The 12,680-nt window shown below is 37.9% G+C and overlaps 1 protein-coding gene across 2 annotated transcripts in view; it reads left to right on the top strand.

The window, feature by feature from the left end:
• The window catches only part of LOC122795602 (sialin-like), a 925,743-nt gene that overhangs the window by 875,276 nt on the left and 37,787 nt on the right, over window positions 1-12,680 (top strand). For both annotated transcript variants that reach the window (XM_044063877.1, XM_044063869.1), the window contains one exon: window positions 7,204-7,294. In XM_044063877.1, the coding sequence (XP_043919812.1) occupies window positions 7,204-7,294 (91 nt within the window). The remainder of the gene's footprint in view (window positions 1-7,203; window positions 7,295-12,680) is intronic.

The following is a 12,680-nucleotide window of genomic DNA, read 5'->3' as shown; positions in this document are numbered from 1 at the left end:
TATCTGCTTAATCCATTTTAGGGTATCAGTCATCTTATTAAAGAAAAAGGTGTTGTATACCACACATGCACACTACCACATGTATACTCAAGGGTCAGTGTAAGATTTTGTTTTGTAATATAAAAAATTCTAAAATGGGCAGTTGGCTTAAAGTCAACAGTACTTTTTTCATTTACATTAAGGCATGTTTGTTCTGCTATAGAGCCATTTAAATAACAGCATGTGATACACCACCTAGCACTACCTTCTTTCCACCACTTTGCCCCCCAGTCATTGACTATAAGACTCTTATAAGCCTTTAATTTATCAGAAGTGCACATCATTTTCCTATGTCCTCCAGTTCACAACACATTACCTTGCTATATAGTTGTGTTCTTATTACTTACAGCTGACAATCCTTTATATGTTTTGCATCTGTTAAGTTGGGAAAGTTCTCCTGTGTGACAATAAATAGTTTTTTTTTTCTTATATTTCTGTAAACATTTGCCAGGCTCACTATACTTGCATGCATTTGTTTTATAGCTGTATATGTATAATTAGTATTGCTAGGTATTTTTCAGGTGCCTTAGAGGGAGGTTGGCATAATGGTCAAGATATCTGCCTTACAGACACAAAGTGCAGGGTTTGATTCTGGCATGGGTTAATTGAATAGGCTTAAAATGGCCCACAAGGGCAATTAGCCTAGTATTAATCTATGAACTTCTGAACCAAGGCATTATCACTGTTATTATGTTGATAAAGAATTTTCTGTTTTATATCCAACATAATGCATTGTTGCAGTGGTCAGTGCAAACATTGTTTTATTGACTATGCTGTTCAAAAGTTTATATGTATTTGTAAGAATCCTGTTTTCAGATATAATCTCTGCAGTTCTTTAAAACCATTCTGAAAGACTTCCTAGACAAAAACCCTCTCTTTCTTTGCTCAAGCCCAGGAAAAACTATATCCCTAAATATGAACAGGTACCTGTTCATACCTTACACCTCGTTACTCCACTTCTTCACTCACTTCCTTACCTCATCAGTTTCTCTCTCCTGACTCTCTAAATATACCATAACCCTGTGTTTTTCCTCTCGGTTCATATTGCAGTCCCTGTTTGTAACTTTAATTTCTCTCTAAGTTGTCATTTATGTTGTATTTAGTCTTAAACAATGTTTTTACATAATGATTAATGTGTTATAATTATTATAACTGTAGGTGTTTTTCTATTATTTTTAAAGATTGTAAAGTTCTTGTTCTTAAAATGCTTTTGTAAACCTTTGGAGCTTTTCTCCCTGGGCCTCTGCAATTAATGGGCACCTACCTAGTTAGAGTTTTCCCAGTAGTCAAATGTCAATAAACAAATATACCTCTTACATAAACAGTCTGTTTGCATACTTAAATAACCAATGTCCTTGTATGTGCAGCCAGCTGCTCTGCATATATATTACTTACAGGTAAGGTGATCTGTTAGTATGCTGAATCTGCATGTGAGCATTATACTGTGTGTGTGTGTGTGTGTGTGTGTGTGTGTGTGTGTGTGTGTTATATATATACACACACACACATATATATATATGTGTGTGTGTGTATATATATATATATATATATATATGTGTGTGTGTGTGTGTGTGTGCGTGCGGGTACACACACACACGGTCAACAAATATTAAATATATGCACAGACACATACGTGTGTATATATATATATATATATATATCTATATATATATATATATATACACACACACACACACACACACACACACACACATACATACACGTGTGTGTACATATATATTTCTATATACATCTTGTGCGAAAAAAACTGTTGTTGCCGCCCAAAGGTTATACTGGACACTAATTCCAAAAAGCAAGAAAACCAAGATAACCACCACAGCTGAATGATCCAGTTCCGTTAAAAGTTAGTTTATTAAAGTACTATATTAAAGTACTAAACAGTGGATAAGCGCTTTCACGTAGTGAAATCTACGCTTCATCAGATCCTTAAAAATACATCAAGGTAACCTCATTTATATATTCATCATGTGACAATAATTGACAATTAATCAATTAAAACAATTGAGACATTTCAACTGAAAACAATGATTAAAAATAAATCAAAGTAGCTCTAACAAAACAGTAGCTTACTTCTTTAGGGTACTGGCATCCAACCCAGGCTTAATGCATATACTGCTATTGGGCCCAGGGTGCACATGTGCCCGAAGTCTTAAAATCCACCTAAGTTCAACTCTCTCCAAGTAGTTATTGTTATCTCCCCCTCTTGTGTTAAAAATTACATGTTGTAGCACCCTGAAACTAAAACTATGCTTTTCAAACTCCATAAGATGTTTCACTAAGGCATTTTGTATATTCTTGTTTCTTATATCATACAGGTGTTGATATCTTCTATCCTTAAGTCGTTTCAGGGTCTTACCTACATAAAAACATTCACAATGATTACAGTTAGCAAGATAAACAATGTTTGTACTATTACAAGAGGCATAAAACCTGGCTTTAAAAATAAAATTCAAGGTGGGGTGACTATAACTTTGTTCTCTACAAAATCACATTGCACATCCTACACTTCCCACATGGGAATGTACCTAACATCTTACTCTGTGTGACATCCTTCTGTCTCTCTCCACACAACAAACATTTTAAATTCTTATTATTCCTATAGGAAAAACTTGGTGTCTTCCCCCACCCACTTCACTCTTTCCATGTCCATAGTTAAAAGATGCAAATTCTTATTAATAATACTACTCGCCCTCATGTTATCATTTGTGTAATTAGTTGTGAAGCGAACCCAGTGTCACGAATGATAACAGGAGAATGAGTAGTATTATTAATAAGAATTGGCATCTTTTAACTATGGAGAAGGAAACAGTGAAGTGGGTGGGGGAAACACCAAGTTTTTCCTATAGGAATAATAAGAATTTAAGAATTTAAATCCTTTGTTGTGTGGAGAGAGACAGAAGGATGTCACACAGAGGAAAGTGTTAGGTACATTCCCATGTGGGAAGTGTAGGATGTGCGATGTGATTTGTAGAGAACAAAGTTCCATTAAAAGTTAGTTTATTATTCAGCTATGGTGGTTATCTTGGTTTTCTTGCTTTTTGGTATTAGTGTCTAGTATAACCTTTGGGCGGCAACACATGTCTGAGGAAACTGATATTGTATTAGAATATACCCCTTTTCACAACAGAATGCGATTGGGATGGGACAGTATCATGTTAGCATGCCAGGAGAATCCGCTCCTAATTATGAGCTGCTCAACCAGCGATACAAAGTAGCACTATGAATTTCCAAGATTTCTTAATGGCGGTAAGAGATGTAGAAAATTACTTGTTTAAATACAAGAGATTTGTATGGCAAAGACAGCATATGGAGGCATATCTGCATTTTCGTGTGGTCCCGAGAGGGATGAGGGTGCTGTGTATGCCTTCTTAAGGAGATACGCACCCTGAGTTGTTAAAAAAAAGTGGCAACAGTTGAATCTTGACCTCAGTTATGGTTATATTAAATTAATAATTGATTCTTTTGTGCCACTAGAAAATGAGCTCTAAGGACAAATATATAAAAAACATAAGAACATTACGAGCAAATATATTGGTGAATCGTACATCAGTGTGCTGAATAATATATATATAAATGTGTCTTGTTACCATAACAAACTGAAACAAATTAAGCAGCGGAAGCTGCAAAGAGATTATCAAGGCTTTATCTCTGGCAATGTTTTTTCTTGGTCGAGAGCAAATAATGAGTCTCCACGTGTAAATGATGTTCCATCTATGGTTCCACTCCCATGTTCTAATCAGATGGGAGTACCACTAAATCCCAGTGGGGATTCAACTAAGGAACATGTTGAGTGTTCGAGTAAGAGTAACAATTTGCCATCGGAGGTGTTACAGGATACAATAGAGCTGAGCTCCACCCCTCCGCCCAACCAGGAAGCAAGGTTTCAAGTTGTAATGGGAGCGATACCGAAGCAACTAGTACTGAACACGATTGAGCGTTTTTTACCGCTACCCTTAAAACAATGGGTATACCAACATCCTCATTCGGTAAGCAGAGGGAGATGAAAGAGGAAGTACTCTGGAGAAAGAGGGACCTCAAACCGAAGAGTGAGGCGATGAAAGAATTGGTGATTAATTTATCGGACTGTACGCTCACAGAGGGAGAGGCTTGAGTACTTAATAAAGGACTAACATTTATACCATCTACTGGGGTCAGAGTGAGTGAGTGAATTATTGACTGACTTGAGACTTTTTGGTCACAATTTAGCACTGAAATTATTTTTTAAAAACGATTGTGCATCTGTTGCAAATGTATTTAAGAAAAAAAGTTTGTTTATACCTGTTGTTCCACCACATGTTGAAATGTTTATCAAATCATGTGAGAAGGACATATATGATAGTTTATACAATAAGAATAAGGGTACTTTCTATAACATGAGTAGAGATGAAAAACAGGCTCAGCTATCCTTACAAAGTAATGGCAGGAGAACTGTTATACCTGCAGATAAAGGTGGGGCCATGGTCCTTATGAACAGGGAGGACCATGACCAAGTAATGTTAGAATTGTTGAGTGATATGAATACCTAAAACTATTGGAAAGATCTCACTATGAAGTAATTCTTAGAAATGTGATAGACAAGCCTATATGACCTACTCATGTGTAGACAGTTAGATGAGCAGCTATATTCCTTTTTGTCTGTAGAAAAACCCATGATTCCCCATATTAAGGGTCTACCCAAAGTACATAAGTCCTTGGATCATCCCCCGATGAGACCTATAGTAGACGGAGGGGGGATGTATCACAGTCTATCTCACTATACATAGAGAGTAAGTTGGGACCAATAGTGAGAGGCATACCAACTATCCTGCATGATACAACACAGTTACTGAATGATCTGAAAGAGAATGAGAAAAGGCTGGAATCAAAAAGTCACCTTGTGGTCACATTAGATGTACAGAGTCTATTTACATCTATCCCCAACGAATATGGTATAGAGGCCATTAGAGAAACTCTCAATGTTATAACAACATTTAGTAATGAAGAAAACACATTAATTTGCACATTACTTGAGTTAGTTTTATCCAACAATGTCTTCATGTTTGGCAACCAGTTGTACTTGCAACAATGGGGTGTGGCTGTGGGCACCCCATGTGGGAATTTGTATGCAAATGTGGTTGTCCACCATTGGGAGAAGCAGCATCTCTACAGCCATGGCCTTAGTACACATATAACAATGTATAGAGCTTTGTTGATGATATCCTTATGTTTTAGGATGGAGACGCTAGGTCTCTGGAAGAAGTTATTCTATATTTAGAATTAACCACATCCTTTCTAAGGTTTACCATGACATATTCCCAAGAGTTGGTGAACTTCCTGGATGTGACAATATACAAGAACAAGGATCGAGGTGTTAATACCAGGTTATACCGTAAAGAGTGTTGGAGAAACAGTATATTGGACCATAGTAGTATGCACCCATGACATGTGTTTTCTAATATTGCTGAAGGACAGATGAGAAAGATAAGAAGGATATGTAATGTCCCACAGGTCATGGAAAAAGAAGTTGAGAAATTGGAGGGTTTGCTCTTAGCTAGATTGATGGTATAATGAGTTAGAACGGAGTAGGGCAAGGGTTAAGACTCCAGGTAGAATGGAAGAACAAAGTGAAAAAGATGTGTTAATTTCATCAGGGAATAAAGATAAAACAAATAGGAGACATTGGGCTCACTTCACGGCTAATTACACGAATGATAACAAGAGGGTGAGTACTAGTATTATTAATAAGAATTGGCATCTTTTAACTATGGACAATGAAACAGTGAAGTGGGTGGAGGAGACACCCAAGTTTTTCCTATAGGAATAATAAGAATTTAAAAAGTTTGTTGTGTGGATAGAGAGAAGGATGTCACACAGAGGAAGGAGTTTGGTGCATTCCCATGTGGGAAGTGTAGGATGTGCGATGTGATTTGTAGTAGAACAAAGTTATAGTCACCCCACCTTGAATTTTATTTTTAAAGCCAGGTTTTATGCCTTTTGTAATAGTACAAACATTGTTTATCTTGCTAATTGTAATCATTGTGAATGTTTTAATGTAGGTAAGACCCTGAAACGACTTAAGGATAGAATATATCAATACCTGTATGATATAAGAAACAAGAATATACAAAATGCCTTCGCGAAACATTTTATGGAGTTTGAAAAGCATAGTTTTAGTTTCAGGGTGCTACAACATGTAATTTTTAACACAAGAGGGGGAGATAACAATAACTACTTGGAGAGAGTTGAACTTAGGTGGATTTTAAGACTTCGGGCACATGTGCACTCTAGGCTCAATAGCAGCATATGCATAAAGCTTGGGTTGGATGCCCGTACCCTAAAGAAGTAGGCTACTGTTTTGTTAGAGCTACTTTGATTTATTTTTAATCATTGTTTTCAGTTGAAATGTCTCAATTGTTTTAATTGATTAATTGTCAATTATTGTCACATGATGAATATATAAATGAGGTTACCTTGATGTATTTTTAAGAATCTGATGAAGCGTAGATTTCACTACGCGAAAGCGCTTATCCACTGTTTAGTACTTTAATAAACTAACTTTTAATTGAACTAGATCATTCAGCTGTGGTGATTATCTTGGTTTTCTTGCCTTTTATATATATGCATTTTACAATAATTTAGACTGCAGACACACACACACACACACATATATATATATATATATATATATATATATATATATATATTTCTTGTGTTTTCTCTTCTTTACCACAGCAGGGTGGAATAAATGAAGCTTAACTGTATGATTTTGTGTTAAGAATATATTCAGGACAGCCCACATTTGCACTTTGCTTTTCATAGGCATGTTTTCATTGTACAGCATGATGCATCTGAAAATCTAGAATTAGTGCCATCTGTCGTCATAGTGGGCTGTTTGTTGACTAAGATAAACTGTATTTCCCTTTATCAGTGAAATTTCATGGAGAAAAGCTGCAAAAGCATTGCAGCTCATAAAATCAGTATATATCAAGATCATCTATAAAAATGTGAGATTTTAGTGGTATACTATGTGATTTGTAACAAATATCAGTACATCTGTTTGTGTATGATATTAGATAAAAATATATGGTAGTGTGTTTTAACTTAAAAAACTGCAGTTGTATTGACTTGTTCTCATGTGTTAAATATGTGTTTCTTCTGTTCAAGGTATGCTGGCATTCTCCTTGGAATAACCAACACATTTGCTACTATTCCTGGCATGGTGGGTCCCGTGATTGCAAAGGGTCTGACACACTATGTAAGTACCTAGCACTGCTTAGTGTGATTTTTAAGATAGTATTTTCTTCTTGTGTTTTATATCAGTTTGTTTTGATAGCCAGCTAATGCCTGCTTGGTATAAATACCAGATTTAGAAACACTTTGGAATCATGGGCTGGTTAGGAAGTGGGTTTTTTTTTTAATAGTAGAAAGATGTAGAAATGGAGCATCCTCTTTGATAAACCCTCTTTGGGTGCACTTGAATACCTCTCTAGTGCCTTCTAGGCATTCACCCATTTCAGATGTATTTCTTGTTTTTGTCACTTAGAAAAGTTCAAACATTTGATACTCAAAAATCCTGGAACCCTGCAAGTATGCCTGTAATGATCAAATCCTAATCCTTGGCCATCACATGTATGTTTTACTTGGAACTAGAGCATAACATTAGATCTGATGATCTTGTTTCTGTCCATTCCTCAGCTGATGGGTTTCTCATCCAACTTCGGCCTGTTTTTCCAGACTTAGAATCAGTAGCATATGTTCCTACCTTTACCCGTAATCCCTTTTCCCCAGCAATATCTCTGATCTCATGTGTCACCCATTGAGTACAGACATGAGGCTCAGGATCGCCTCAACTAAGTTCCTTAACATATTTTATTCTCTCTTCTACTGTATTGCTGCTTAGTGTCCTATTTATGTAGACTCATTGATTTTATTTATCTTCCTTCCCCTTACCAAAAATAAATAAATAAAAACTTCCTCTTAGGCCTTTGTTGCACCTTAGGCTCATGTTTCTGTCTTCTTCTTCTTTACTAGTTGGTTAGCTAATATTTGCTTGTTTATCGTTGTTGGTATTTTTTGGCATTCTGTACACTTGTTTTGTCAGTGTATCATATAATACCATTGTTGGCAGTTCTTTAATTTTGACTTTTCTTTTACTGTCAGGTTTGTTCCCTTGTTTTTGTGATTATATCCAATAAAATGTGTGTCTTCTAGTCACAAAATGCTGAACTCTGATGCACACCTCAAGTGTGTTTTTTGTTTAGGAGCAGCACACCTAGAGGAAGCTTGTACAGTTTGCCTAGTCTTTGGCCACCAAGCCATTACTTTTTCTGAAGGTCTTTTACCTGCAGGAGATCCACCAAATTTGTTTTGTCTGTGTCTGGAGTGTCCCTAACTGGGAAGAAGTCCTCAGAGAAAAACAAGGCGGGGACAAAAATGATAGGCCCAAAGAAACGAGCAAAGAGGCAAGGAAGCAATCCCTTGACTTTTCTCCTTCTTCAGTGTTTTCTTCAGCTCAGGCTACTAAGCTTTCCAAGCCTTTGGAGCCTGCAAACATCCCCATATCCAACTCTGGTACAATCCAGGACTCCTCTCTTATTGGAGCCAAGGTTTTTCTTGGAACCAGCTAGGCTGTGTTTACCTTTTCTTCAGGAAGGACCCATTCAGAAAACGTCAAGATCATCTTCCACATCATCTTCCTTATGGTCCATTAGGTCTACCTGAAAGCCTGACAGATGTTGATGTGGACAGAATGATGAGGAACAGTGGATGTTCAAATAAATCACTGTTGCCGTATTAACACCCTCAGTCCTACCCCCATTCTGGTCCTTCTGGTGGAGTTTTTGTTTTAGGGTTTGTTCTTCTGCCTTATCTATTTGCCAGGAGTGGGGTTCCCCTTATTTCTTCCTTCCCTTCTTTCTCCTTTTGACAGGCAAAAAAACTCTGTGCTTTGGTGTCTATATTCATACTTTTATCCAGGCATGCTACTGTGTATCCTTAAATATATCGACACACAAGGCATCCTGAAGCTTTGGATACTGTCTGAAGGTCTGACCTTTGCTACGATATGTCCCATATAGCTTAGTCTACTGCAGTCATCATCTATTCAAGTATCTACTGTTATGCTAAGTGTACTTTCCTTGTTTGTTTATGCCCAGATTATGGGGTCAGCTGTTACAATAACTGTACAAAGTTAAGGGTTCTAGACTACAGTTTTCTAAAGTTATATCCTTTATTTATAATTTTCTGTTCTTTCCTTAGCCATAATTTACTAATTCCTTTATTGGTAAATGTGAGTACATGTGTGCATTTGCTACCAACACAGTAGATTATTAAGGCACACACAAAAACAATCCAGATTTTACCGAATACACTGGTTATGGGGGATTTCAACTATCCCACCATCAACTGGGAAACCTACTCTAGCCCAAACTCACTAGCACAAAAGTTCCTTGACTTTGTGAATTCAACCTGGAGCAAATTGTCCATACTCCGACGAGAATCAAACATTCTAGATCTGGTCCCCACCAACATGTCAAACCGGTGCACTGCTGCAACTGTCAAACCCTCGTTAGTTAAATCTGACCACAAATCAGTAACCTTCGAACTGACACTAACACCAGAACTCACAAAGGGTGAAATCAGACTAAACAACGTCACCAAGGCAAACTACACCCTCCTAGGTGAGGGTATAAATGCATTCCAAGCCCCACCCCCCAAGCTGAAAGTGGTAACTACGCCAAAGCTTACACTAGAGCCGTGTACAATCACTTGCATAAGTGTATAAACTCAGCTATACCAGACAGAATCAAAGCCAGAGCCCCAAGTAAAGTCAAGCTGCCATGGTGGACCTCCAGCATCAACAAACTGCATTAAATGCAAAAGGTTGCTGTCCAAGAAAACAAAGACAAGGACCTAACAATGAAAAAGCACCCTCCTCAGCCTTGACAGGCAAATAAGACAACTTGCCAAATCCTCCAAGACTTCCTTTGAGAGAAACCTAGCAAGTACTGCCAAGGATAGCCATAAGGCCTTTTGCGGCAATGTATGGAGCCTAAAGGGAAGGACCCAAGCATGTGCAGAACTGGTGGCCTACGGTTTCACACACACTGACCCCACAGAGATAGTGAACCTGCTAGCTTATAGGTGTGTCAAACATTTCACTCCCTTATCCCCTCCTAACTTACCACAAACCACCCCCCCACCTTAGATATCTGAAGAGCAGGTCCTCAATGCCCTGTCCAAGGCCAAGAACACGACCTCTGTGGGACCAGATGACATCCCAGGCTGTCTTCTAAACAGGCTAAAACATGAGCTAGCATCACCAATAAGTACCTTTTCAATCATAAACCAAAAACAAAAGCTTGCTTGGGAATATATGAAATTAGGAAACAATATAACAAAATGCACTGTATAGACGCACTTTAAAATGTCCTCAAGCATCTTTTTCTTTTTTTGTCGTGGAAATTGTTCCGAAAGAGTTCAGGGGTGGTATGTGGGAAGCCAAACTAGAATATAAAGAACTTTTTTGGCAAATTGTGCTGGATTCCACTAAATCCCCAGGTCTCAATGCTACACTTTCTATTTCTTCAGTTCTTAAGCTTAGGGCAGCTAAATTATGAAGTTTTCCACTGTTACCACAAGGGGGCATAGTTACACAATATTTATCACCATCAAAGCAACATGGTTTAAATACAAGGAAAGGTCTTTTTTATATTTTGAATTTTTATATTCTGAATATTTATTCTGCTCACAGTCTTTTACATCTTGAATATTTACTTTTGTTACAACATTTGTTAAAAATTAAAAGTGTTTTATTGTCATCTAGTTCATTAGGAATATGGTATATGCTTTTATTACCAGTGAAGATTTTATTTGTTTTTAACAGTTTGACAAATTTCTAAATGAGGCTGATTTTTATTGGCTAATTGATGATTTTGATTAATTAATTTTGTATAAAAGGCACTTCATTAATGACATTCAGTTTTTCTGAAGAAGACCTAGGTATACTAGGGTCGAAAACGTATCTAATTTTTGTGGCGTTAATGTTTTGTGTTTGGCACTCGCTTTGAATAAAGGAGGTTCATCTGGTTTCAGTCCTTCATTTGTATTCCCAAGCAAGCTTTTGTTTTTGGTTTTTGTTACTTTAAGCTCGCTCTACCATCGCTGTTTGGTTTTGACCTTTTCAATCATAGCCTTACCACAGGCTTTATTCCTGTGGAATGGAGAACAGCTACACTTATTCCCCTCCATAAATGTGGCCTAGCAAAAGACCTGGGAATTTACAGACCCATAAGCCCTCACCAGCCTCTTCTGTAAGGCCATGAAATGTATTATAGACCTCCTAAATAAAGACATAGGTGACCTCCAAACCCTGGATCCTTCCCCATTCGGCTTCGTGAAGGGCAGATCCTGCCTGTTAAATCTGGTAGATTTCTCTGAAAGTCTGACCAAGGCCATTGATGAGGGCAAATCTGTAAAAACAGCATACCTCGACTTGGCAAAGGCTTTCGACACAATCCCACATTAGGTATTACTGATAAACTTAGCAAATTGCATGTAAACCTCTTTATTGTAAGATGGGTTGCCAGTTGCCTCACAAACCAGATGCACACTATCAAAGTGGGTGAGTCCACATCAACCAGCAGACCCATTACTTGCGGGGTGCCACAGGGGTCAGTGCCGGGCCCCTTACTGTTTGGTATATACTTCTAAGAAGTTCAGTTGAAAACTAAAGGGTTGTAGCTGACCAAGTTTGCTGAAGACTGCAAACTAGGTGCAATCATTGAATCCCCAAATTATGTCAGTATACTCCAGGACGGTCTCACACAGACCAATAACTTATGTTGGTCACAGTCTCAAACTGAGTCCAAAGAAATGCATTATCATTCCCTTCGGCACAATGTCTCTTCACAAAATCAAATCATTAACAATACCCATGAAGTGATGAGGGACCTGGGATCACAGGTTGACCGCAACCTTAACTTCGACCACCATGTGTCTACCGTTGTAAGGAAAGCTTTCCATGTAGCTCACTTGATTAGTAAAGGCATCACCTTGAAAGCAAAAGAAGTTATAACCCCCCCTATACTCGTCACTTATTCAGCCCATAATCGACTATAACGCCCTATTCAGTATGTACTGTACTAAACACTTTCAGAAATAAGAGAGACCTCAGAGGTTTCTAACAAAGAAGATCAAGAGGCATCCAGCATGTGCCTTACATGGACTGACTAAAATCCCTGTCACTATACTCCGTATCATGTAAACCTCTTAGGGGAGACTTATGCCTGGCCTACAGAGCAACACAAGACCCAAACCTAAACAACTAACTGCATATCCATAAATGGGTCTAGGGCTACCCATTCCAGGGACTTAAATATGGCCTGTGACTTGAATAGGCCATGCTGGAGGGACAGATTTATCTCTCAGCGACTGCCACGTGTTTGGAACATGCTACCAATTCATGTGAAACAGAGCACCTCTATGACACTGTTCAAGAGAAACCTGGATGAGTGGATGGGGCACCGTAAATTCTTACCAGGAATAGTGTTCACAACCCTCCTGGACATGGGCAGTCATCACTAAATACAATCTTGGGTATTGACTAGTACTTCTACGGTATTATGTTGGGTTGAAACGGA

Source organism: Protopterus annectens, chromosome 1.part0, assembly GCF_019279795.1.
Source record: "Protopterus annectens isolate FY-2018-M chromosome 1.part0, PAN1.0, whole genome shotgun sequence".
NCBI classification, from domain to species: domain Eukaryota; kingdom Metazoa; phylum Chordata; order Ceratodontiformes; family Protopteridae; genus Protopterus; species Protopterus annectens.
The sequence above is the reverse complement of the archived record's forward strand: the minus strand, read 5'-3'. Positions and strand labels throughout refer to the sequence as shown.